Source organism: Neltuma alba, unplaced genomic scaffold (genome assembly GCF_004799145.2).
Source record: "Neltuma alba isolate B1F8T4 unplaced genomic scaffold, ASM479914v2 tig00010684_pilon, whole genome shotgun sequence".
Classification (NCBI taxonomy): domain Eukaryota; kingdom Viridiplantae; phylum Streptophyta; class Magnoliopsida; order Fabales; family Fabaceae; genus Neltuma; species Neltuma alba.
The window spans coordinates 67,950-91,748 of record NW_021635524.1 but is presented as its reverse complement, the minus strand read 5'-3'; the positions used below and the strand labels follow the sequence as shown (position 1 = coordinate 91,748).

Below are 23,799 nucleotides of genomic sequence, written 5' to 3'. Positions count from 1 at the left end.
TTGATTTATTTGTTTTGTGATTGTGAGATTTTGCTGGGATTATTTGAGGATAATTTTGACCCTTTTTTTCTTACGGTTATATCATTGATGCTCAAGAACGTGAAGTAGCCTTTACCTCCTTGATAATCTTAAAGTTATAACCCTCTTGAACATTCATTTTAAAGAATCCTTCTTGAAATAAGTGGGAACTTTGCTGAAACCTTGGACATCAGCTCATTGTTGGAACTTTTGTTCATTCGGTTGTTGTTGAAACCATGGATTTGGATTTGCAATGGCTTAGGGGAGTCCCTTTTGTTGGGACAAAGTTCTCATAAGTCGCCTAAGATCAGCAATGACAAGATTCTGGCCTTCTGGGTTTGCATATTCATGAGGTTTTCTTACTCTCTTTACTTCGGAAGAGAATTCAAGTGGGATTTAATAATGATACTTTTGTTTTCAATATAGTATAGGAATAATTGATTAAATAAGTCAATAATTGATTATTGAAATAGTAAAGGTTTTAGTTTATGGCTTCCTAGTGGCATTGATCAAAATTGTGGTTGTATTTGTAATAATGAAATATATATTTATAATACAAAAATATCTATGTATTAATATAGAGTGATATGGAAAAATAGGGTTTGTTTTATTGTTGTGACCAAACAATTTGTTAGACATATTTTATATACTTTATGTAATAAATTTTTATGATTATCGTTGAAATTGAGATTTTTAATTTTTAATTCCTTTTATTTTTAAATTTATTTATGTATTATAAAAATTATTTTTATAAAAAAAATACTACTGTCAGTCCCTGATATAAAAGCTAGTTGATTCATTTGAGTAGATTAAAAAAACTAGTTAAATTAATTATTTGTAATAAACATGTATTGTTTTTTATAAAATATTTTTGTTTATTAAGTGTATTGGTTAGAACTATTATTATTACAAGTATTATTTTGAAATAAATAAATAAATATGAGAAAAAAATAAATTAAGATTTTATATCTAAGATCAAAATAAAATTTAAATGAAATTTATATTAAAAACCAGGATAATATTTGTCCCACGCGGGAGGATTCTTTTTGAGAAGTTTAGACAGTTGGTTGGTGTGATTGGACACATGAGGGATAAAATCCCGAAAGAGCCTGCACAATTACTGATAGACGTGAGATATTATTAGTGAAGGTGAGTAAGAAATACATGTTTATTAAAATGTGTTTTGACTAGGTCCAAGCTTACTCCAATCTGATTTGGCCCAAGTAAATATCTCGGGTGTTCATTAGGTTAGGCATTGCGTGGGGACTCAGTTAGCCCGTAAGCATATCTCTCTAATTACAACTTACAAGGGGAGAATGGAGATATTCAAGCTTAGCTACCCAACTTTTATTGGATTAGGTCTAGCAGAGGCAGAGGAGAGGAGGTAGTTCGTATAACATGATAAATCAAAGCTCTAATAAACATTTAGTATCCAATAACATCTTGAATAGAATTACCTATACTTAATTTGGAAAAAAAAATTCATTGGGGTCGGCCGTAAACATCTCTATTGCCATATTACCAATGCAAGGTAGAGGCTAGAAAGTTAAATGGATTTGTATACAATATTTTTCAAAGAGTGAGGGTGCGTCTAGCATGAGAGTCTAGCATTCTCATGTTATTTTTTAAATGCACTCAGTATCTTGATTTTTTTTTTTTACAGTGCATCCAACACCATGATTTTATTTTTTGGTTCGTCCAATATATTGATGTTATTTTTTCAGTTACATGCAGCACTCTAATTTTTAGAGTGTTGAATGCATTAAAAATAAGATTAGGGTGTTGGACTCTCTTAAAAAAAAAAAAAGGGATCAATTTACTAAATGCACTAGGTCCAAGCCTACCCCAATCTGATTTGACCTAAACAAATATCTCGGGTGTTCATTAGGTCAAGTATTGGGTGGGGATTCGATTAGCCTGTAAACATATCTCTCTAATTACGACTTAAAAGGGGAGAATAGAGATATTCAAGCTTGGCTACCCAACTTTTATTGGATTAGGTCTAGTAGAGAAGAGGAGGGTAGTTTCTATAACATGGTAAACTAAAGTTCGAAGAGTAAATTTAGTATTCAATAATGTCTTGAATAGAATTAGCTATACCTAGTTTGGGGGGGGGGGGGGGACTTTTATTGGGTTTGGCCATAAACATCTCTATTGCCATGTTACCAATACAAGGCAAAAGCTAGAAAGTTAAATGGATTTGTATACAACATTTTTCAAAGAGTAAAGGTGTATCCAACATTCATCTAGCATCCTGATCTTATTTTTTGGTACGTTCAGTACCTTAATGTTACTTTTTAGTAATATGCAGCACTTTAAAGTGCTGGATACACTAAAAATAAGATTAAAGTGTTGGACCTTTTTTAAAGAAAAGATCAGGATATTGGATGCACCATAAAAAAGATCGGGGTGCTAGATATATTCTTATTCTTTTTAAATTACTAAAATAATCCTTAAATTTAGTATCAAAATAACAATTACCTTTTTTTCGCCAAAAAAATAACTTTTACTTCTGCCGAGTGCTGAACTAGTCAAATAGTGACAAGTGATAACGAAATATTGTGACAAGTGACAACAATAAAAATCATAGGAATTTTCTAACAATTAACCAAGCGCCCCCCCTAATATTTTTATTCCTTTTCGGAGTTCTATCACATATCATGGTAACTATATTGTGATGAAAAAAAAGAGAAAATGATAAAAAAAAACCTGAAAATCATTTTTCAATTCAAATACATAGAAAATGATAGAGAGAAAAGTAAATCCAAATTGAAATTTTAAAATCTAAAAAAATGATAAAATTTTCCTTTTGTTTTTTCAAAAAAATTTTTAAACCTTGCGGAGACCATGGCGACGGCTAGCCGCCCACGACATGGCTGCTATTGTAGAGTTTTTTTTTTTTTTTTGTGGCAGAAGATTTTTCTTTTTGGTCATGAAAAATTATTTAAGGAAAGTGGTGAGAAGGCCATTTGGGTCAAGAAAAGAGAAGGCGACCATTGGGCTACTAATGATCTCTCTACATTATAATGTAAAATATATCTATATAAGTTAACTCCTTTACTCTAGCTCCAACTCAGACAATAATTCAGTTAGAAATAACAAGTTTTGATTATAAAATAACAAGTTTAAATTTAAGATTAACAAGACATTTTTTTCTCAATACATAACATGTAAAATAACATGTAAATTAATTAAAAATAACAACAATGCATCTAAAAACAATAAGTCTTGATTGTGAAAGTCTAGATTTAAGATTAATAAGACGTTTTTTTCTTATACATGATATGTTAAATAACATGTGAATCAATTAAAAATAATAACATTTAATCTAGAAATAACAAGTCTCAAGTTGGAATTAATAATACATTTTTCTATTATATAATTAATAAAATATTTTAAAATATTTTTTAATCTATATATCTATATAACTCATTAAATAAAGTATATAAATTACAAAAGATAAATAACTAATTATAAATGATTATGAGTTATTCTCAAATGAATTGTTGTCATTTTTAATTAATTCACATGTTATGTTATACTTTAAACCTAGCATTTTTATAATTAAGTTTACTGTTAAGTATAATTTCATCTTCATTTAACAAAATTTGGAGATTGAGGAAGTGAGAACAGGGTTATATATACATACATATTTGTCTCCCCCCCTTTGTTTATCAACATGATACATCTCACTAGTGAACTTGCATCTTGCTACATAGAGTTGGGCCAATGAGAAGGAGTTGCAGGCTTTCTCTTAGATTTCCTACTTGCAAACCAAGTTAAGCGACGAAACAACTTCAATATCCTACTTGCATATTTTCTCTGGGAGGAAAAATTCACAGAACTAATGCAACTACTGGCTTGTCCCACACCGTTCCTCTTCTTGCTCATTGATCTTTCTTCCAAGCCATAAGGTTTCACCATCTTCTTCTGACTTTTGCTTAACTCTTTGTTCTGCAACTGCAGGCTTCTTTTCAAGCTCATGAGCTCTTGTTCAAGGTTCTGGATTCTGAAGCTTGTGGCCTCATATTCTGTGGTGGAAAACTTGATCTTCTGCATCATCATCATGTCCTTGTGAAGCATCAAGCCCAATGGGCCGCTGCTACTACCCATTTCAGGCCCATCGGCCGTGGTGTATGGGCTTTCGGCTAGATTCTGGCTTCTGGAGTAAGGGCATCTAGAGCTGGACAGGCTTCCTGACAAAAATTCTGCCCCACAATTTGTATACCTGAAGGAATCTGAGCATTCTTTGAAGGTTTGGTGTGTGTTTAGCTGTTGAACAAACAGTGCTTGCACTATTAGACGCAGTGGCATGAGTTCATTTTGAACAGCTTCAATGCATGTCTCTTGTGATAGCTTTTGACAGCTGAGATTCTTGCATATTGCTCCCTTCTCTTCTTGGGATATTTCTTTGTGTGCCTGCAGAAGCAAAGCTAGAGGTTTAAGCGATGATAAGAATAATATTGCATGATCCCCATGCTCAAATGCTTTGGTTTTTGGTAAAATGAAAGGGAAAATGACTGTGTGATCCCAAAGAAGGAATGTGTGTACCAAAAAGTCCCATAAGAAGTAAATGATAAGTTCCAGTACAGAAAATAACAACAAAATTCATGTTACTTACTTGTCATTGAGACTTTTTGGAGATTATATATTTTTCTTTTCTTGGGATCTCAGTGATTTTCTCCAAAAGAAAATTACAAATCATGATTATTTACAAAGTAAGCCTAATGTTAAATCTATAATCAGATAATCAAATAAACAAGTGACTTGGTCTAACTGAGCAAGAAACCAGAATATTGACTGCTTAATACTTAGGGTACCATCAAAATATTACATGTGCGATCGCATGAGCTATTTCGTTAGATCACATCACCTATATTATTAACTCTTCACTAATCAGCCTAACTTTAGGATACTTTTAAAACAGAAAAATTCTTTAAAAATATTTAAAACAACGGAAAGTCAATGCACTTGTGAGTCTAACACATCAAAGTTGCATTCCAGAAAAGTGAGTGAAAACATACCTTGAGAAAGTTGTTTATTGCTCTGTAGAGTTGGTCATGACTGTGTCTATAAGCTGCAGGTACTCTTTCAATCAGTTCCATGAATCTCTTGAGCTCCATTTCTGGATGTGCGTCTACTACATGAAATAGAAATGAATCCCACAACTCTGCAACTCTGTAGCACCTTGCTTCACCTACTAGACTATGGTTTGTTTCTGAGTTTGACGCCACATATTTTGAAACTACGTTCTCCATAGTTGACACTGAGTGATCCGGAACATGAAGAAGAGGGAAAAAGTCCTCCCCTTGTGCAAAGTGCAGTAGTACTGTGATCTGGTCTTGTAGTTTTCTTTTAATATTCTCATTTTTCAACCCAAGTTCAAGGTATCTTGAAAGCAATGCAAAATAAAACCCAACAGGAATATTTACTTTGCCGCTAACTTTATTAATATTGCTATTATTTTTGTTGTTATTGCTGCTGCTGCTGCTGCGGATATTGTCACCAATAGGCAGAAGGTCAACGAGACCTTGTAGAAGTTCACTTTCACAGAATTGTGTAGGAGTCTTTCTGGAGAGAAGCCATTTGTTTGCATAGAAAACAATGATTGGACTCACATACTTCTCTTTCATCCCTTGTCTTCTCAGAGATCCTATGACCCTTTTGAAGAAATCAAATGGCAGAGCTATCAGATCCTTGATCCACAACTCCTGGTGATGTTCAACAAGAACAATTCTCAAAGCTCAATTTCAATAATTATTTTAGAAAAAAGATAGAAGGATTCGGCTTAAGGTTGAAGTCACTCCAAAATATCTCTCTAAACTTTTAAAACGAACAATTAGGTGCAACTTTTACACTCTAAGGAAATATGTCATTCTGTTTATTTGGTAACATAAACAGGACACCGTTCTTTTTATGCCTAAAAGAAATGAAATATACAAAGTTTTATTATCCTCTTGTTATCATTACATAATAATCTTTGTATTTCATATGAACAACATTACTTTTTATCTATAAAATTACGTTTCTTATTCTGTTTTTTTTTTCCTTCCTATTTTACAAAGCAAACATCCTGTAGGTAGTTAATCCAAAATGAAGAAATATATTGAGATAACAAAATAATAAAAATACTCACCTCAGGAACCATATCCTTCATTTCACAGCTCCAAGACTGTGACGCTAGTTCTTCCATTGTAACAACTGGTGTATCTTTTCTTCCTTCTGGGTCAAGAATCTCCATACACGCCATAAAAGCAAGAGACTCTATACAGCGACTCACTATGAGAAGATCTTCAGACCACGGAAGTAGAATCTGACACCTTTGGAGTACAATCAACGTGTCGTCCCAACTCTGAAGTACCACTTGGTTCAAATAAAGATCAAATCTCTCGCACAGATTTCCTGAACACTGTTCTTCAGTCATTTCAAGAAACTCTGCTGCACATCGAAGGGATGCAACATTGAATGGGTCGATCAGTGAGGATGAGCCATAGATGAACAAGGCAATCATCTCAAAAGATTCTGCTCCTCCGGGGAAATCTCCCGGAAGCTCAATCTCGGATGTTTCTTTGCTCAAATTTTTCTTGAAATAGCCACTCTTTGAAGTAAGTGGAAACTGCAAATTATACACATAACAGTATTCTTGGGTTAACATCAAAATTCTTAAAATGAAACATTCTGGTGTTGATTTTGAATTTAAATTCATCAGAAGACGTACTCTGTGAAGGTTAAAGATCTTCTCTCCAACCCGGACGCGAATTGAAACAGGCAAACCAGTCTCTTGGCTCCTGTGACAAAACATCAAACATCTTGTTTACAATTGAATAACCCGATATATAATCTGCACCAAATTTCAACTCACAATTTTCAGACATACAACTCAATCTATTTATATGCAGTACCTTAAATCCAAACACTTTCAATGGATGAACAAAAACAAGCAATTCTGGAATATAATTAAGGATTCAATTCAACTAGATAGAGAGAATCTTACCACGTGATGACCTTGATCTTAAGCAAGGCTCCGAGGTTGGGCGAAGAGAAAGGACTTGAAGCGAGAGAGTAACTTGTGGGGGTGGCAGGAGGAGCCATTGATATAAAGCTTGAAACAGGGTCTGGCTAGAGAAATGAATGCATCTGAAGGGTTTGTGATAAGAAGAGAAGAAATGGAAGAGGATGGGGTGTGATATATGGGAAGGAAGCATAGAGAAGAGAGTCAAGGTCAAAGGCACACGAGTGAAACTGGAAGCCCAAATTTTAAGGCATCAATGGCGTTCTCGAGAATGGAGAAGTTGAATTCTTGTGCTTAGAAGATGGCACCCTTTCATGCATTCTAACATCTCAATCTTAAACTTCACGTTTGTGTTATCCGACTTAGGATCTAAGACACTGTTCATTCATGGTGGCGGTTTGATTTTACAAGTTGCAAAGCGATCATCACTGGAATCTTGAGAGTTAAAAAAGAAAAAACGCATGGGAAACGCACAAACACACATGAGGATTGAGGAGTTTACGTTACTTACAGCGGATTTTGATTGATTTGGCTTTGAGATATGAAAAAGAAAGGCATTGGGAAAGAGGGAAAGAGAGAGAGATTAAAATATGAGAAAAAGAGAGTGAAATGAAGTGCGAATGAAGTTTTGTTGGGAGAAGCATATGGCATTGTCAATGCCCAAGACGGCACGTCTGCTGAAATTAGGGGAATTACTATTACAATTGACTGTTACTGTTGCACTCTGCTTTCATACTTTGGGTTAAACAAATGATTTCTGCATAAAGAAATTACAGAATTTAGGGGAAATCCTCGGATATACTCCTCCTATCCTTAATATAAGACCTATTTAACTAATTTGATTAGATTAAGGAAGTTAGGTAAGTTAGTTAATTATGAGAAATGTGATGCTTTTTTCCTAAAACACCATAATCATCTTTCTTAATACCTCATCTCCCTCTTCTACTTGATTATAGTTGAGGGAGTATCTATAAGGGTAATTTAGAGAAAATTGATAAATATGAGAAATTGGTCTTATATTTAGGACCAAAACCAACTCAATAATTGGATCCTATATTAAGGACCGGAGGAGTAATTACCTAAAATTTTTTACGGTTAATATAATTTTAGGTCCCACAAATTTGTTATTATTTTAGTTTTAGTCTCTCAAATTTCCAATCATAGATTTTAATCCCTTATGTTTCTTTTCATATAAAGAATTTATCCTTATAATTTAGTAAAAATATGGACTACTTTACTCTTTAAGAAATTAAAATCTATTATTTGAAATTTTAGGGATTAAAACTAAAATGAAAGTAAACTTGAAAACCAAAAATTATATTATATTAATCCAAAATTTTAATGATACATGGATCTTGTTAGCATTTATTATGGTAGAATTCATCATTTCACTTGTTATAAAACTTTTGAGTAATTATATTTTTTGGACAAAGTAATTTTTATCAAAATTCTATAAGTGTTTTTACATCTTTTTTTTTCCCCCCTTGAGACCACACAATAAAGATTTTTAGGTAGGTTTTAAAGGGCTATTTATGACTCGACTGGGAGGACATAAGTAAAAATGATGTTAGCAAGTATCTATTTTAGAATATATTTAGATAAATAATAATACTACTTTCAATCTTAATATAAAATTTATTTTGTAATTAAAAAATGGATTTCATATTTGAGATAAGAGGTAGTATATTTATATTGTAAAACAAGCATTAACATTAAAGTTAGGACATGATATTGTAAAACCAAATTTAACTTCACTGAAAAAATTAAAATATTAAATAATGAAGATAATCGTAAACTCATGTCTTCTAAGGGACAAAAATCCCTAGATTTCGCACTAATTTGAGTTGATCTCTTGCTGTCTTCCCCTTCCGCTAATTTCCTACCCACCACCGTCTTTGATGAGTTTAGATTAAGTAGCAAATATAGCAAAAGCATGTGAACAAAAATAAGTACTCTAAACCAACCAATACTTGGTCACTTCTGCTTAGCTGCTCACTAGAAAAAACCAAAAAAAAAAAATAGTGATAGAAATTTATTCCATCACTATGTCATAAATTGATTAAAAATTTTATTGTTAAAATTAATGACAAAATTTTTCAGCTGCAAGAAAATTAATGGCATAATATTTTCGTTACAAAATTTCGTGGGTAATTTGTAGTTAATTCTGTCACAAAAGAAATTGGGATGAAATTTAGTTGTTAATTTTTGCCACAAAAAGATTTTTTTCATGAAATTAGTGATAGAAATATTCTGGGATGAAAATCAGAAATGGAAATTTTCTATTGCTAAATCTGAAATGATGTTTTCCATCACAATTCTGGTACTAATTTAAAATTTTCAAAATTTCATTATTTGGAATCCTACAATGGAATACATGATAAATAATATAATTATTTAAATGTGTTTTCGGTTGTGAAATAAATTGATATATTTAGGAGGCTGGCGCCACAACATTAATTATTAGGGCATCATCATTGATATCATTATTACATACTTATTGGGACAGAAATATGAATTCTTAAAAAACTTACTTATGTTCCACTAAAATCAATTTCTCTTTTGCCTTAATTATATCATCTATACAATATACTAAAATATGTAAGACAGAAATAAAAACCTAACAAATGGATTTATATGCACACACTTCTACGTATTTTTTCAATCATTAACCAAGCTAAGCACTAATTAGCTTCATCTTCCGACTGTGTTGATTTGAAGCATGCCTTTCTTTTTTTCTTTTAGGTTGAGGTGTAATTTTAACACTAAAATTTATTTTAAGAGGTACTGAGCACCATAAAGTTTATTTCGTGAAAAAATATATATGAAATTGTCAAAATGGGACATTTAACACTACGCCGTTAACGTCCGTCACTTTACCGTTAATGGAATTCACAAAGTTAGTTTTAATATGCATTTTTAACACCGGAGTTTTATCACTGGGTACTATAGAGTTTACTTGAGTGTAAAAATATACATGAACTTTTTAAAAGAGAAGAAAAAATAACAAAATTCATCAGATCTTATAAACATTCGCTAGTTTTATTCTTTTAGATCTCACTAAATATCACATTTTTTCTCCACACATTCCCACTTCTTCCTCTCCTTAGTATAATGGACTAGTTTAAGAAAAATTATAAAAATACTTAATCAGTCAACTGCTTCTTGTATTAAAGATTGGAGGTAGTACTTGAGTGCAACCAATAAACCTTGTATCCTAGAAGGAAAAGACATCGTCTTAGATAAATACATATAAAACGCTTAGAGGCTAAGAAAACGGCATGACAAAAAGAGAATGTGTGTGTTGACTATAATGAGAGAAAGATTGATAGACTTGGAAGTGGTAATGGATAGAGAAAAATGTGATGATTGGTGGAACCCAAAGAATAAAATTAACGGACATTTATGGGAGTTAGTGAATTCTGCTATTTTTTCTTCCTTTTAGAAAGTTCATGTTTATTTTTGTATTCAAGTAATGCTTCTTGGGATAAACTTTATTGTTAAAAATACACCTTAAAACTGATTCGTGGGCCCTAAAAATGGTGAAGTAATGGAGGTTAATGGCGTGATGTCAATTGTCCTCTTTTAACAAATTCATGTATATTTTTGCACCTAAATAAATTTTATAATGCCCAGTTTTTATTGAAGTAAATTTTGTTGTTAAAATTGCACATTAAATTTTTTTTTTTTTAAATAATTCTTTGAGTTACTTGGTATTTGACACTTTTTCTAAATCTTATTAACAAGATGGTATCCAAACAACCAACTACCCGGATTGAGGCTATGCAATCAAGATGCTTCCTCCCAAAAGGTTTTTTTTTAATTTTTATTTGGTGGGATTATATGCCACCAAAAGACGAAGTACTCTTGAATGATTTGAAACACGTCTTTGATTCTTCTTAACGTTGGCGAAGTGCATAGTATGAATGGAACAAAATGGTTGATCAAACCTTTTCGCAGCTAAAAATAAGTCCTCCAAAGAATTTCCTTTCCAAACCAAAGAATTAGCTTCTGTTGTAAATTAACAAAATGTAATATATGTTACAAGAGTTTGTAAACAACTAGAAGTTTGAGGATTAGTTGGAATTAAGTTTGGCTCTTATCACCCATTTGGATAATCTACATCTAACGTTATTTTATTTTATTAACCTTTTGTTTGAGTAAATACAAAATTTAAGATATAGACAATTTTCTAAATTTTATTCTTTTAAAAAAAATTAAGTATATCATTTTAAAAATTATAAATTTAGACTGCTCAAATTAGAATCAGATGGTCTATATTCCCTTGCAATCATGGGCATTAAAACCAGACCAAGAAACTACATTAATAATTTTTTTAAAAAAAGTATCTGTTTAACTCAAAAAAGACGAAGAAGCAAGGACGTCTCAAGCCCTCAAACTGACGCTAAGCGAGACGCTCGAGCAACTCCGCACGTTGCACCTTAGCTTCGCACATCCGTTTTCTTGTTGGGAGAGATTAAAAATTAATAGTTGATAATTCATTTGTACATTTTTCAAATCTCATTATTTATCAGTTTGAATCCACTTGATATTATTTAATAATGTAATAGTATAATAATATAGAGGACAAAATGTCCATTCAGTACAATTCACAAAGATTATTATTAAGATTATTTTAATATATGCAGTGGTTTGTGTTTCTTACATATTAATATATGGTTGGGTGGCAAATCTCTAAGAGGAATTATATGAATATTAAAGCTTTATAATCTTAGAAATGAAGCAATCATTCTCGAAAACATGCATGCAAACGTGTGAGAGAGTACAAAAGCTATTTTTTATTTTATTATCATTATCATTATAATTATCATTGTTATTAGGGAAAATTAATCGTTTAGCCCTCCAACTCTTAACTCATTTTTGATTCAGTCCTTTAACTATGACTTGACATGACTGAGTCCCTAAACTTTCAACTCGGTTATGACTCAGTCCCTCAACTTTTCACATGTAATAATTTAATCCTTTTTCATATATATCATCAATTAATTATTTGATGTGGCAAAAATATTATTTAAAAGTATTAAAAATGGCAATCAGAGCTTCCAGCATGGAAAAAAAAGCATAAGCTTTCTTCTTTCTTCTTCACCCGCTCTGGCAAGGCCACGCCAGCAAAATTCAAAAAGGCTGCAGTGTGAACCAAATGGTGAACTCCATTTGCTACTACTCCTATTTCAATGTTGCAGCGAGTAAGATGGTGAGCTCCACGTTTTCTCTCAGAAAATTTACAAATTAAAACAACACATGCAATAAGAATGGATATGAAAAACAAGTGAATAGAAGTTTGGTGGACCGAAGATAGAGATTACCGGAAACCACAGCAATTTTATGCCATACATGAGACTCCATTTGAACTATGCTTCTCTAACCTGGTCTCCAAATGTCAACAGCGACAGACGTAAAGGTGCCCAGGAGCTTTCAGTTTTGTAATTGATTCAACTTCAAGAATACAATTCGATGGTGCTAATTTATATTGGAATTGTATAGTGTTGTCATGGGGCTTGGGCTGCACAGGTGTGGCTGACTTATATTTGGTACACTATAGCCTTTTTGAATTTTCCTGGCGTGGTCTCGTCAGAGTGGTTGAAGAAGAAAGTGATGCCTTTTTTTTTTCCCATGCTGGAAGCTCTAATTGCAATTTTTAATGCTTTTAAATAATTATTTTTGCCACATCAGATAATTAATCGATGACTCAACATAATTTATATATGAAAAAGGATTGAATTATTAAATGTGAAAAGTTAAGGGGTAGAGTCATAACCGAGTTGAAAGTTTAGAGACTAAGTCGCGTCAAGTCATAGTTAAAGGACTGAATTAAAAATGAGTTAAAAGTTAGAGGGCTTAAAGATTAATTTTCCCTTATTATTATTTGGGGAGTAATTTGAACGGCCTTTGACTCTTCAATTAAGAGAAGGATTAAGCTAAACTACCTTGGATTCCATATCCATTTTGCGTATTAAAGAAAAGAGATTCGCACTTTGGCCTCGTATGTTTATGATAATAACTTTTCAACTATTGCCCTATATTATAATTATTTAAACTAGACTGGTTATAAAATAAAGCATATAAACCCACGAGTTGTTATATATATTACCTTCAACTTCCATTTCTATATCCTGTACTTACTCCAAGTATATAAAATGTCTTCAGTAAGAATTGGTCCTTAATGAGAGGGTTAGCTTCTACTAAGTACTCCTCCGGTCCTAATTATAAGACCCAATTGACTTATTTGAGAAGATTAAGGAAGTAAGTTAAGTTGGTTATTTATAATAAATAAGTGTTGTCATTCCTAAAATATCCTTGCTAATTAAGTATATTGGCTAAAACTATCATTATTAGAAGGATTATCTTGGAAAAAAATGCATAAATATAAGAGACAAAATGGATTGGGGTCTTATAATTAGGACCAAATAAAAAGTCAAATTGGGTCTTATAATAAGGATCGGAGGAGTATTATAAGTTGGGTCTTGCACAAAAAATGCATTAGGGAGAATTGTATTCTTTTCCATAGAGGTTTGGGCCAAAGGAATTTTGGGTCCAAATTAGCGTAGCTGGAGCATGGGGGATCTGGTGATGGCTCTGTCCTTTGTGAAGATTAGGTTGTCATTCACAAGTACGTAAATATCACTTAAAGTTGATTTTTTTTTTGTTTTTAAATATGGTTATCTGACTAAATTAGATTCGAGTATTGTCAAATCCAATTAGAGATCACTCTCTCAAATACATCTTCTGTATTTACACGAAGTTCAACTTAAAATTTGTTTAATGGATCAAAATTCTTTCCACTAAAATCAACGCTTCATGAACTTAAAATTGTATTTCTATCATGTATTTATTCCGAGTAAAACATATAAGAATATTTTATATCAACTCAAGGATTCTTCAAATCTCACTGTAATAATAACCTCCCTTAGGGGAAAAACCCCTTAAAATAATCTTGCGTCTCTATAATGAAATTTTAAAACATATTAGAATAACCTATTTCAATTACCGCTTCATGTAAAAGCAAAAACATTACAGCCTTCGATCCTGGGGCAATAATGCAGAAGAAATCCAATCAAGCAAGACTCTGAAACCTCATCCAAATGATTTCATGTCTTCTCTGAAATGGATACTAGTCATATGCTCGATGCTGAACAACCCAAGGCGACCAACATGGTTGCAGGTTGTACTACAACTCATTCTAACCCTTCCTATTTTGCAATATGAAAAAAGGATGCTTCGGTCATTATTGTTTTTCTGTAGATACTAATAAAATGTAGCATGCAAGCCAGGATAAACAGGCTGAACTTTAAGGGAAATCTACTACTGATTTTTCACAAGAAACATTTTTGACAGGTGAAGCGGGCACAGCAGAATCATATATGTACGGAACTTTATTTTCGGCATGCGCATAGTGAGATACCGTAACAGCAACGAGAAATACAATATACCGTAACAGCAACACTGATATGGATAAACTCATCAAAAAAACATGTGAAATGAAGCGATTAACCAGTTGGGTCTGGATGTGGTCCCTGGTCATTGTTGTTGAGTTCAGAAAAGAAAGGATCCTTGAGGAGATCTGTGGCTGAAGGTCGTGCCCTTGGTTGTGCAATGCACTTCTCAATGAACGCCTTCAACTCTGCGTTGGTGACTTTATTTAGAGCCTGAGGCTTTATTCCTGTTGTTACCTTCTTGTATATCTTGGCTACGCTGTCACATTCACTGTATGGTATCTCCATTGTCACCATCTCAAGCAAACACATTCCAAAAGAGTATATGTCCACCATCTCAGTGTAATCCTCCTCATACAGCTCTGGAGCCATATACTCTGGTGTCCCTATAATTGAATGTGCTGCGTGACTCTTCCAACTATTGCAGCCAGCCCCAGATCACCAATTTTCACCTATAAAAAAAATCCAAAGTTAAAAGCTAATTTCTTAGTTTAGAATTGGCAGGATAAGAAAGCATTTTGAAGCTTATTGAATCAGAAAAGATTGATATGGTTTAAAATGGAAATTACTGGGGTTTAAAAGATCTTGAAGAATATTGGATTTTGCTCATTATGTGGCCTGTTTATAAAGCACATTTTCATATTTACTTTGCTCGTTGACCACATATAATCACAATGTAGCCATAACGTTTTCTTTCTATTCTTTGATTCACATATACAATGGACAAGTTCTAGGTTCACGCCAAAAATAGGAAAGAGAAAAGTCAAGATTCAAAGTATTGTCTTTTGTACTTACCTGGCCAACATTCCCATTTACGAAAATGTTACTACAATTGAGATCTCTGTGAATAATGCATGGGTCATGTGTATGTAGATATTCCAGTCCTTCAAGAACTTGTTTTGACCACTTCTTCAGTGCCTTGATGGATACTTGACGATGTTTCTTCCTGTAGGCCCTCAGATTCCCAGAAGTGCATATCTCAGTTATGAAATTTAAAGTGTTCCGCTCTTCATCTTTCCATACACTATAACAGACAATGATATATTTGTTCTTCAATGTTCTAAGCAGCTCAACCTCAGAGTGAAGACGATTTAAAAGCACAGGGTCCTCACTAAAATTCCTCAGCCGCACCTGATTCCAGGCTACCTCTGTGCCTTCCTGTTGATCAAAGGCCCTATAGACCTTTTTCACAGCACCACTGCCAAGCAGGTCATCGTACCGCCCAAACCTACCAGTTGGGTCAACTTCAGCAAATGGTTCTATGAGATCAGAAGTGTTCAAATATGAGTCCTTAGCCGGCATTTTCAATAACTAATCCTGAGGACAGAAATATCGGTTATAGAGTTCAAAGGTCAGTGCTATCAATTCTAATCATGACCAAAATTACACGAGAAATATTTTATCTCAATCGTAGGAAGATGCTCGATTATACCATACTAAATGACAGAGATTGGCATGAGCCGTAGTGGTTTTGTTTAGAATTAATTCTGAAAGAAGAAATTCCGAATTTGACGACAGCAGCAATACTAGTCTAATTTGAGCTAATTTTAATTTACCATTTCTATAAGAACAAAATTGAAGAGTCAAGCTAATCAACTCCAAAAGCTTTCCCGAACCGTTTTTTTCTTTTTATTTTTATTTAAAAGGGCAAACAATAATTGTGCTAGACTAAAGTTTGTGCCATGAAATATTCAATCATATTATCTACTGTGATGGGCTGTTAAAATATTTCTACTAAATCCTTTATTCATGCATTTGTTCCCTGAAAGTCCTGCAAGCTTCCTTATTGTCATTATAGCATCCTTCAGGCTAAAGAATTTCATGTTGAGAAATACAGTGTAAACTCTAATCATGTAAACGAATCAATGGTCTACAGACGACATTTTCAAAATACACCAAAATAGAATGTTTAATTAGATGGAAATGTCAATAACGTCTTTTTAACGCAAGTTCTGAAGAAAACGCTTGCTTCCTACTTTCCGTCATAACCTTCTCACCACCGCTCCTCTGCCCCCGTCCCCCCAAAGGAAAAAATAGCCAATAAAAAATCTTGTTTTCTTGGAATTCGAACGGTATCAATTAAAAACAAAAAAGAGAGAAAGAGAGAATAAATAAAAGGCTATCACAATCTTGTCTTATCGGCAGAAAGAAAGAGAAAAACTGAGATGTGATTCATGCACGGTGAACAGACGAAGGAAATCGTCCCCTACGGTTAAGATGATGATCGAGGTTCACACAACCGAACAGAACGAAAACACAAGAAAATTGTGAGAGCAGCACGTAAAAGATCGAAAACTAACAATCTGAACTAAATCCAAAACCAGCATGAAACTTCCAATTATTTGGAAAGTTCCATATAACTACCAAACCAAGACCCAAGAATTATGATGTTCAGAACAACGGACTTGGAATCCTCACAATTTGAAAGTACAAAACAATGTTAGGTTTTCCGATCAGCAATCAATCTTCAGAATTACAATGAAACATTTGAACGAGTGAATTAAAAACTTAAAAGCTTACCAGTGAAAGGAGGATCTTAGCCGAAGAACCAGAATTCTGTGGCTGAATTGCTCAGCAAATTGAACCCTGGAAGAAGAGTCTGAGTGAATAATGAGAGTGATGAAGAAAGAAAGGGAGGATTCTCTGGTTCACGAGAGAGCAAGTCCGTGGAACAAACTTCATACCAAGTGAGCGTGCAAACGAAAATGGGCGCAATATGGAATTATAGCTGTAACAAAACAGAGGTGGACTTTTTATAGTGCCCGGGAATTGGATGCATGATTGAAACGACGCCGTTTCGGTTTTATTTCTTTGTTTTTCTTTGGGGTAAAATTTATTGTTTTCTTTTTTATACATAAAATCTGTTGCTTTCTATTTGGTCTGATTTTGGTAATGCCGCAAATGTTAGAAGCTTATGCCCTTTATGCCAGTATAACTCTTTAAAAGTTTAATTTATAGAATTTTATTAGATGTGATTCTTTAAATCTTACTTAAACATGAGGTTGTGTGTTTAATCTTGAAAGAATTTCATTAGACATACTTTAAATCTTATTTAAACATGGTTGTGCATTTAACCTTTCATAAATCTTACTTTTATTTTAATTTAATGGGGATCACAACTTTTCCTAACTTCCATAGTGTATGGTTTCACATTTAATTGAAACTTGTAACTCATCTCATTTGGACAGCAAAATGTAAAGAATATGTCATTAGGAGTTTTCAATGATGTTTGAAGAAAAAGTCCCCTTTGTGATATGAAATGAATAATTAGAATGGAAAAAGACTGATTTGCAGCTAGGAGCATTAATTTTCTCACTAACCGCCTTAAGAACTTTAGACACATTTAAATCTCCTAATATGATCCTTTGGCCCCGAGCTAGGAGCAATCAAAGAAACAATATATTGCAGATCTGCATCTGAAAATTGGTTCCTTCACGAGAAGAATGAGGAAGCATTAAAAATTTTGTTTTGTTTTAATTATTATTTTCTTCTTCTTCTTCTTCCTAAAGACTCAAAAAGTAGCTTCGTCAAGCTGTCCTTTCACACAAAAAAGTTTCAGGCATAGCCCGTGCTCATATCAAAAATCTGGTCCTTGCTTGCCAATACCTTCCTCAGTCACCACCATTTTCGTGACCCTTTGAAAGATATGGTGAATCTTCATATCAGAATTTCCATTAAAAAAATAACATCAAAGGAGCCTTGGTATACAGTGATTTGTGACAGTTTCATTCAGGAATTTGATCTCAAGCTCTTTAACTATTGCAGCAAAACAGTCCCGTGACCGGATGGCCCGTGCAATTCAGTGCAGGATGTGTGAAACTCCAGAACATCTAAATGTAGCAGTGACAGTTCATTCCTCTCAAGCAGCCAAGTTGCTGCAAAATCTAGAAATCACATCAGATATACTGACCCACCTAATAATTAATCTTCCTTTTCCTGATTTGCAAGTTGAGACCGGATGACAACATGGCAGACACAACACTTTCAGGCATAGAAACGGAAAGAAAATAATGGTGTGCATAAAATTAAATTTGTGAGGGGAAAAAAAAAGCCACTTTTTGTTGGATAGAAATAGTTCTTTTGCCTTACAAAATCAGGAAGGCAAAAAGCAATGCACTTGGCAGGAAGATGAATATGATATTTTCATGCTATTTTTCTTTCCTTGCCGTTTCTTTTTTTCTTTTTCTTTTTTTGAAATCTATACTTGTATACTGCAGAGCAAGTGTTGAAGAATAGACTTGCTCATTCCACGCACATTCTAACATCTCCTTTTCATATATCAGATTCTCCTTTCTAATCTTCTGTACACAAGTGCAAGTCTGTAAGTGTTCATATCATCATAGGCAGCCAACAAGATGTAAACGACACAATAAATGTCTTCTCTCCTCTTAATGGTGAGACCACGCTGGCCAAAGGATGTTGAACTGAATTTTGATGATTTAAATTAGATACTCCCTCCGTTTCTTATTATAAGAGACATTTGATGCTTATAGCATGTTCCTATATATAAGAGACACTTAAAGTTGTGTCTATTTTTTTGTATTGATTTCCTATTTTACCCCTATTTATTTTGTGTCCAACTCATACTCTCTCTCCCTCCCACTTCTCTTTCTTTTAATATTTAATTATTCTCTCTCATACTCTCTCTCCTTATTAATGGGGGCATTGTTAGAAAAAATATTATACTTTTTACACATTAATTGTCCTCAACTAACTTTAACTGTTTTTTTGATCAACGTAATTTGGTTATTTGTCTCTTATAATAAGGAACGGAGGGAATAGTTTTTAAAGGTACAAATTAATCTACGTCGTTAAAATTTAATTAGAACAGTCCAAAACTACAATAAAGATATAATGAAGAGAAACCAACTCCAAACCAACATCCAGCTGGTTTCATCTCAATTTTTTTAGCACCTTTCTGAAATAAAAATCAAGTATCTTTTTTGGTGACAATATCAAGTGTCTTTGAACAAATATAGAACGAGATCTTGACGATGTTTATGGTTTTATGCTATTTAACAACATAATGAGGAAATTTATGGCAAGAACAAAATCCATACCTAAGTCAAAACATGGTATTTCAAAGCATAGCTCAACCACACTAACATGATGCTATATCTTCTGCATGGCAGACCACTGGATAGGAGAGATTACAGTAACCAAGAAGGAAGATCCTCACAAATTAGAAAGGATTAACGTTACATCCTCAGTACAGGAAATATTCAAAAGAAAACATTCATTTGAAGTCTGACATTTTCTCTGAATTTACATGGTAAAGTGTCTTAACTTGATTTATCCAGTAAATAGTTGCAACATAGTCAACTTATCAAGACTTTGAAGTATGAAATAATACACATAGCAAGAGAATGACAACACATCACCAAGGGGCATCTGACCCCTCTCTAACCGACGGAGACCTAGAACTCATGCTTCCATCTCTACCAAACCTTGATACACTTCTAACACTTCTAGGAGTATTCATAGCAGGACTAGAACCACGATAACTAGCCCGAAGTGTTTCATCAACAGAGGATGAAGATTTGGCAATAGCATTCCTCACAAACTTCTGTGCAGCAGGAGAAAGAGTCCGAACATTTGGACTAGCACTTCCACCTCTAACTGGTGACGGCAACGGAGGCTTATGAAACATCTTTGACCTTTCCCTCAGCTTACGTGCAGCCTCCCTAGAAAGAGAGTGAGCCTTTTCATCTCTTGCTGGTGCAGAAGGAATCTTATAATGAGGTCCATCAGCACTGCCACCAATATCAATTGGCGTATCCTCTGGATCCAACCTCAGTGGGGTCCCTTCAATTTCACCCCAAGTAATAAATGGGGACTCAGTGACTCCTGGAGCAGGAGATGGTGTCCTTACAAAGCTATAACCATTATCAGCTTTCTTTCCAGATTCAACATAGAATGGATTTGGAGTCTTCCTTAAATCTTCCAAATCATACTTCTTTAATTTCTCCCCTTCTCTATCTGATATAGGAACTGGAGTTGCACCAGCAACAGGGGTATAAAGCACCTCAAGAGTTCCATCGTCATTTGGCTTAGATTCCATCATTTTACCATGAAATCTTGTATTTGAACGATTAATCTCCTTTGTCAAGCCTTTCATCCTTACGGCCCTTTCCTCTTCAGTCAGAGGGGCTTCCCCACGATCAGTTGGATGGTACATCAACAGATTTTTTGCTGTATACTTCCACCCATCTAAAGTACTTGGGGGCTGATCAGACGTCCCAAATCCATCTGTTATCCTATCCCCCTTTGCATCCTCAATAGCGGCAACATGTTCCTTCTCCCCTTCTGTCAGGTACCCAAATCTCTCCTTCCTCTTCCTATTTACTTTCTCCAAAATATTAGAAAAACTATAATTGTCCTCACTCGTATACCTCTTAAGAAACTGATCCAGGCTAAGCGATGTATCCACCCCACCGCCTTCCTCGCTAGGCTGACCCCCATCAGATGCTTCCCCATTCGTAAAACCCGGTGTTCTCGGGGTTTTGCCATCAAATTCATCAAAAGGAGTAAAATTTCTAACAAAAGTAGAACCAGGCGTTTGCGTTCTACCATCAGCGTTAGAATTATTTACCTTCCGTCCACGGCGCTCCATGATCTTCAACTGGGCATCACGAATCTGAACCGGATCGCCGGTCTTGATTGCTTCGAGCCAGTCAAGGCGATCCCTAAGCTTGGAAATATCAGGGAAGAAGTCGCGCTCGATGATCTTCTCGATGGCGGCAACATACGTATCCTCATCGAGGACGGCTTGGTTCTTGCGAGGGATCTTAGGAGTGATTTCAGAGGATGAATCATTGGGGTTTTGCACAGAAACTTGGGAAAGAGAAGGAGAGGGAGAAGAGATATGGCGAGGGGAGTGGCCTGGAGATAGAAGCATAACTGTTGAGAATTGGGGCTAAGATTAGGATTAGGGTTTTCAGAAAAGCAAATGTTTAAGAGATGAGATTTTTCGAAGAGAAGGAAAGATTGAATTGGAGAGGAAGTTGGAGATTGGCTGTACGCGGAAAGTTCAATAGGACGCTTAGGTTTGGGTTTCAGGCTCTCGTGGGTGTGCAGAAAACTGTGTGCTCATCCTCATGAATTACAAGTTTCCAGGTCAGGGAAAGAAAGGAGAACAATAATAACCGGATAAAAGAGTCACGAAAATTAAAAAATTAGCGGTGTTTAAAAAGTTTAATAAGCACTTTTTAAAAATATTTTTCTGAAAATCGAAACAAACCCTTTTATATTTTTTTTTATATACAAAAATTTAAGTGAATTGAGTTCTGGAGATTCATCAGGATCAGGTTATAAACTGACGCTTTACCAACTAGACCAACTCTTATTAGTTCTCTACATATTTACTTTATATACCGTAAAAATATTTCTAAAACCATAGTTTTTAATCTCACCCAAACATCACATTGGTAATAAAAAGAAGTAATGAAGATTGAAGGGCTGATGGGCGACAAATCCTTTATTAAAAGTAGTGACATTAATTATCCTTCACCTAAAAAAATTAATAAATATAAAATTAATTGTTACTGAAAAAATATTCTAAAATGTTTAATGTACTGAAAATTAATTTAACGTGTTGAGACTTTCAATAAAAAATAAATTTAAAATGTGGAGAGGTACGCAAAAAAAAAAAAAAGATCCATGGGATTATATTTAGTAGGGCTGTTCACGGGACGGATCGGGACAGAAACAGGCACGTCCCGGTTCCGTCCCGATGAACAGTACGGGACAGATTTTCTGTCACGTGTCTCGGCCTGTCCCGGGGTTGTCCCGGTCGGGACAAGACGGATCCGGGACGTCCCGAGCTTTTTTTTTTTAATTTTTTTAATAAAATCTGATTTTTTAATTTATTTTTTTGGGCTTAAACCTTATAAAAAAACATCTTTTATTTTTTTTATTTGTTTGGGCACTCTTAAACAAAAGCTCAAAATATTACATATAATAATCATAAAAACTCTAAACAAAAATTTTAACACAATAAAAACTTGCTAAAAATTCTAAAATCAATAATCTCATATCATTAACAAATATAAAAACTCTAAATAAATATATCCATAGTTCCATACAATAGTCCCAAATCTTAAAAAATATGAAAAAATGATATTATATAAATATGATAAAAAATTAAAAAAATTAAAAAAAAAAAGGAACCGGGACGAGACGACCCCGTCCCGGTCCCTTTTTTGTCCTGTCCCAAAAAATTTTGGGACGAATCCGTCCTATCCCAATAAGACCGGGACCGGAACGGGTCGGCCTTGGACACCCCTAATATTTAGCTTGACCCTTTTATCTTCTATATCATTATTTATCAAAGCTAGCTAACATTTTCTCAAGTATCGGGACAAAAGCGTTTCAAGAATTAAGATTACACTTGAATTTAAATTTTTTTCAATGTATTTTTAAAGTAAGTTTCTGAATAAAATTATTCTAACTTAATTACAGAACGCCAATGAATTATACACTATTCATATTTTGTAAAAAATATTATGAAAAATTAATTATTAATTATTGGGAATAATTTTAAATTTCCAATCAACCAATTTATATAACTGCATATTTTAAGATGGGCTGCCAAGGTATACTAACTTTAATATTCTTAAATATTTTGGTTCTAATATTAGATTAATTTGATTTTTGTTGCCTAAATATCATTTTTTTTAATAATAATTTCATTATGCTGTCGGGAAAATTGGAAAATAATATATGAATGCTGCTCTAAAGTCACAGTTAAATGATTTTTATTTTTATTTACATGATTATTTTTAATGACAAAATTTAATAATCAATATACAAATAGTATGATATAAAATTATTTTTTCGATACTATGGTATAATTTTTTTTTGGTATAGGTGTCTTCGGAAGCAATGCTTAAGATATTGTCACACACTAAATATGAAAATATTTTCTAATAAAAATTTAAATCTTAATTCGGTATATTATAAGAAACTAGCTTCTTGTACTAAATTCTAATCTTTGATATGAAATTATTTCTTGTTTTGGTACACATGAAATTATTTCTTCCTTGAACAATAACTATGACCAACAAATAGGAGCCCCAAGGTGTATTTAAAAAAAAAAAAGGAGCCCCAAGAGGCTTGAAGCCCAAGAACATGTGAAGAGGGCCACAGGTTTAGGTCCACTAAGGGTATGTGTTGTCCAAAAAACCAAAGCAAGAAGCATCCAATCGAGGCGTCTGACAGATCAAAGCACAGAGAGATCATATTCTCTATGATACTCACTTGGGAGTGGACTTTTTCTCCTTCGGCATCCCAAGTTTCCTTTTCTTGGTAAAATAAGGA

At 33.7% G+C, this 23,799-nt stretch overlaps 2 protein-coding genes and 1 pseudogene across 2 annotated transcripts; all 3 read right to left on the bottom strand.

The window, feature by feature from the left end:
- Nucleotides 1-3,594: 3,594 nt before the first annotated feature.
- LOC114758243 (BTB/POZ domain-containing protein At5g48130-like) lies at nt 3,595-7,478 on the bottom strand. The gene is made up of 5 exons (XM_028947280.1): nt 7,013-7,478; nt 6,737-6,806; nt 6,155-6,634; nt 5,043-5,729; nt 3,595-4,437 (listed from the first exon to the last, which is right to left on the bottom strand). Exons 1-5 carry the CDS (start codon nt 7,108-7,110, stop codon nt 3,730-3,732), a joined length of 2,043 nt encoding a protein of 680 aa, XP_028803113.1. The 5' UTR covers nt 7,111-7,478; the 3' UTR covers nt 3,595-3,729.
- A 6,857-nt stretch (nt 7,479-14,335) lies between these two features.
- LOC114758242 (probable serine/threonine-protein kinase WNK11) lies at nt 14,336-17,176 on the bottom strand (annotated as a pseudogene).
- Nucleotides 17,177-19,534: 2,358 nt separating this feature from the next.
- Nucleotides 19,535-21,576, bottom strand: LOC114758239 (splicing factor ESS-2 homolog). Its single transcript, XM_028947277.1, has one exon. It carries the CDS (start codon nt 21,377-21,379, stop codon nt 19,859-19,861), a length of 1,521 nt encoding a protein of 506 aa, XP_028803110.1. The 5' UTR covers nt 21,380-21,576; the 3' UTR covers nt 19,535-19,858.
- Nucleotides 21,577-23,799: the final 2,223 nt, after the last annotated feature.